Here is a 3,809-nt window from a genome sequence, read left to right as displayed (position 1 = left end):
TGAAACAAAGAGCACATGGAATACGTTGTTGTAAAACAAATATCAAAAACAACAACAAGCCTCATCTAATCTCAATTAAAGTTTAAATTGGCTTGTTTGTTCACTGTAAGTCTCATCGCTCACTCACTTCCGATGAGGAAGAACCATGGGAAGAACCAGGCACGTGCACACATAGGGCCCTAGGGGTGCTTGAGCCCCTGCCCTTTTTGCCTCGTATTAAAAAGTGCCCTCTGAGTGTTCTTCAACAATCACGCCCGCAAAAGTGCTCGTCCGCGATCGAACGCCCCGTTAACAATAGCGCTCGTCCGCGATCCAACACCCCCCCCCCCCCGTCAACAATTCGGCACCTGCCCCTCAAAACTCCTGTGCACGTCCCTGGGAAGAACGAACCGCGGTGTGGACCAAACCATTTTTTAAGAAGGGGCCAAGGGGATTATTGAAGAATAATCCCCTTGGCCTATAGAATATTGTATGATTTGTGGCTTTGTTTTAATTTGAATTCATTCATATGAATATATATTAGTTCAGTGTATGCATAATCATTTTTTCATAGAGGCTGTGTGTGGGCCCTAGCGGGCTGTGGGCCCTTATAATTGTCATAACCTTTCCCCCCTATACGACGGCGCTGGGGGAGACACATGCATATTATGAACACAAGTCGATAACGATAATGTAGGCCTATAGAATACTGGTAACAAACGATGTTTGTTAATGTATTGCCATCGAGAGACCGCGTCTGCATATCATATAGGTCTATGTGTTAAGTTGTCTTTGCCGCAATTTACATGACGAATCAGTGTTTCTGAAGTTGGAGAAGAAAACGCCAAATTCCATGCGTGAATTATGCCTATTATTTGGCCATAAACTGAGCCATTTGAAGTTTGAAACTCATGTGGCCATGCATCTGTTTCAGCGGAGACTGCAAACGCGCTGTCAAAATATCAACTCGCCAAGTGAAATGCGAACTCTCATTGGTTTATTGCACGTTACGCCCAAAACACACCTACAGGTTTCAGCCCAACCCTTTTTAGATTTGCGCCGGGCGCAAAGCTAATTTATCTCACGGGGGCGTGAGAAAATGGATGTGTGGCGTGTGCGCGTGTGTAAGCAGGCAAAAACGTGTGTCACACGGTGAAACCGTGAGAGTTGGCAGGTACATTAACGTAATGATTTGTTTGTGCGCAGGTGTGCCTTCGTGCAATAACCTTCCACCTGGGCAGAGGAAAAAAAAAAAAACACACACACAGAATGATGATCATTAGTTGAAGGAAAGCAAATAAATCATCAACATTGGCTGCAACGTTTACATTTAAAGGCATTTAGCACATGCTTTTATCCAAAGCAACCATTTTCTTATGCGCGTGCTGATGGTGGTGTCAGCCCTGCAAGGCGACAGACTGGCGGCTCTTTGGGAAAAGTTAGGGTGAGGTGTCTTGCTCTGGGACAGCTCAACCCTGGGAAACCTTCAGTTGAGTTCTGATGAACGCCACAGTTCATCACCTGGACACCTAATGGGGGTCCTGCGCAAGGGATGCTGGGGGGGGGGGGTGCACCTCTGGTAGGGGTTTGGACCTTCTCGGTGCCCCCTGGATCACATTGGGGTTGGTGGTGGTTGGGGGGGTTGTTCATTGTGTGTGTTATCTTACCGTGTGAGGTGCAGTGTGTTCATGACCGTGAGTGAGAGTTAGTTGTGTTGGTCAGGTGTGCCGTGTTTCTGTGTTATCGTGAGTGTTCGAAATAAAGGCGACTACCGGAGTCGTGCGGTGTGTGTGTGGGGCACGGGAGTTGTTTAACCGTTTAACCCTGGGCTCCTGTCTCATTCTTTCTGTGCGTCGCCACAATACGTTCCACACTTACTTGGAAAGGAGAAGTAGGATGACCACGATGTTGGTGAACCCCAATGCTGTCATTCTGACGATGTTTCCCGCAGAAGGGAAGTACTCTTCCTGAAATAAAAAATATTAACAAAAAATAAATAGGCACATTTGGTTGTTTTTTCGGCCTACTGACATTTATGTTTAAGAAATAGAGTAGACTTAATATAAATATCTGTATCTATATCTATATCTGTATATAAAACATCTTGATTTATATTACATGAGGTGGTACTTTATTTTATAAATGATCAAACTTTGGAACAAGATCTTCATACACAGCACCTGGTTGGTTCTGGTTCCTGGGAGCTCAGTGGCGGTGGTCTCATAGGTGGGTGGTGTCAACTCTGTGGGAGGGCGAGGGCAGAGGCAACCAATCACGACTACCGATAACATCAACAACAAACAACGGACACACTGACAACGGTTTAAAATCCCTCTGCTTGTCTCAGACGGAGACCACATGGACCCAAGAGCCATACCTTCCTCCTTCACCTCCAGCCGAACCAGGACCCCCGGGTCGTTCAACGGGCCAGGGCCGCTCACCCTGCAGCCGTACAGCCCCGCGTCGCCACTCCGCAGGTCCACGATGGTCAGGGACACGTTCCCGTAACGGGCGCAGCCTAGCCGCCCGAACCGACACGACTCGGTGGGGGTTCGCCTGTCGGGGCAGGGGAAGCATCGCACGCCGGGTACCCTGCCGCGGGCCCAACAGGTGCTCAGGGGGCCACCCGTGCGCTCGGTGTCATAGACACAGGGCAGGGTGACGCTGTGGCCCGCGAGGCCCACCACCACCACCACCACGCGGTCGTCGCCTCCGCACACTGGGGTGGAGGACAGCCATGAGAGACAAAACCACCCCCCCCCAACCCCCCCCAAACATCCACCCCATCCAACAGCCCTCCTGTTTCACCCGCCCCAAAACGGGTGGGAATGGACGGGACCCACTCAGATCAACGCCATACGGGTCTACGCCTCAGATGCTTACGAAGACACACGGAGAGAATAGAATATCGACTCACCGTTGATACCGGTGAGGAGAGAGAGGAGCAGATAACGTAGAGGATCCATCGGCAGCGCTCTAGCAGGAGAACAGGTCGTGCTTTGACACGAGGACGGAGACGCATCTGCTGCTGCTGCCGCCCACAGGCACACCAAAGGCTGACTGAAGTTGTAGGATTAACTTCCTCTATTTGGTTTCTTTGTATACAAAAGAGATAGAGGAAATCGATGATTTGGACTCTATACGTAGGCCCTTAGGCGATGGGAACCAGCCAGGCACAGCATGGGGTCTTAAGAGGGCTTAGTCCGCTCGGTTTTAGCTTTCGCCCCCATGGTTTAGCTTTATGCGTCACAAGCAAAACGGCAAAAACAAAAACATTATTGGCCCTGTGCATGTGTGAAAGGCTGTTTACATTGCTCAACCTGTTCTGCGTGTGTATTTACATTGTATGATGGTTATGCGTTAATTATCGAGGCCGTAATAGACTTTGAGTCAGTGTCAGTGCAGATATTTCCTTCCCAGGGTGTCGACACGCGGCGCAAGCACCAGTCTGTACTCAACTTCCCCAGTTCAGAAACTCTGAACTCATTTTGGTATTTGATTCTAATGTTTTTGTTGTTATGTGAGCTCTCTGATTAATGCATTCTTTGCATCAATGCATTCAAGTATTCTTTTAATTTTAAACCCTAGCCATATGTTGTCATTTAGCCTCTCTGAGCCTATATGTTCAAAATCAATGAACTTAAAATGATGAAAAAAAAAACAATTCAACAGCCCTGTCAGTTATTTCATCCTGGTGATGGGTCCGAATAGGAATCTCGTTAAAGCAGTGTTTTCTTACCATATATTTATTTTGAACTAGTTCCACTTTATTGTTATTGTTTCATTTTTGAAGAACGTGCCTCAAAGGGGCCCTCCTCGATAAGTCCTGT

At 48.1% G+C, this 3,809-nt stretch overlaps 1 protein-coding gene across 1 annotated transcript; it reads right to left on the bottom strand.

Moving 5' to 3' along the window:
• Positions 1–1,070: 1,070 nt before the first annotated feature.
• Positions 1,071–3,011, bottom strand: LOC311345014 (hepatitis A virus cellular receptor 1 homolog). Its single transcript, XM_084469376.1, has 5 exons — positions 2,897–3,011; positions 2,357–2,698; positions 2,160–2,221; positions 1,858–1,946; positions 1,071–1,212 (listed from the first exon to the last, which is right to left on the bottom strand). The coding sequence occupies exons 1-5, from the start codon at positions 2,943–2,945 to the stop codon at positions 1,125–1,127; spliced, it is 630 nt and encodes a 209-aa protein (XP_084325502.1). The 5' UTR covers positions 2,946–3,011; the 3' UTR covers positions 1,071–1,124.
• Between the last annotated feature and the right edge of the window lie 798 nt (positions 3,012–3,809).

Source organism: Micromesistius poutassou, assembly GCF_964030765.1.
Source record: "Micromesistius poutassou genome assembly, chromosome: 6".
NCBI lineage: Eukaryota > Metazoa > Chordata > Actinopteri > Gadiformes > Gadidae > Micromesistius > Micromesistius poutassou.
The sequence above is the reverse complement of the archived record's forward strand: the minus strand, read 5'-3'. Positions and strand labels throughout refer to the sequence as shown.

Excerpts from the sequence above, each read along its gene's own strand:
- LOC311345014 (XM_084469376.1), bottom strand. The coding sequence starts at position 2,945 with ATGGATCCTCTACGTTATCTGCTCCTCTCTCTCCTCACCGGTATCAAC. Across the intron at positions 2,699-2,896 it reads TCTCCTCACCGGTATCAACG|TGTGCGGAGGCGACGACCGC; the intron begins GTGAGTCGATAT and ends CCTCCACCCCAG. Across the intron at positions 1,947-2,159 it reads CAGGAACCAGAACCAACCAG|GAAGAGTACTTCCCTTCTGC; the intron begins GTGCTGTGTATG and ends TTTTTATTTCAG.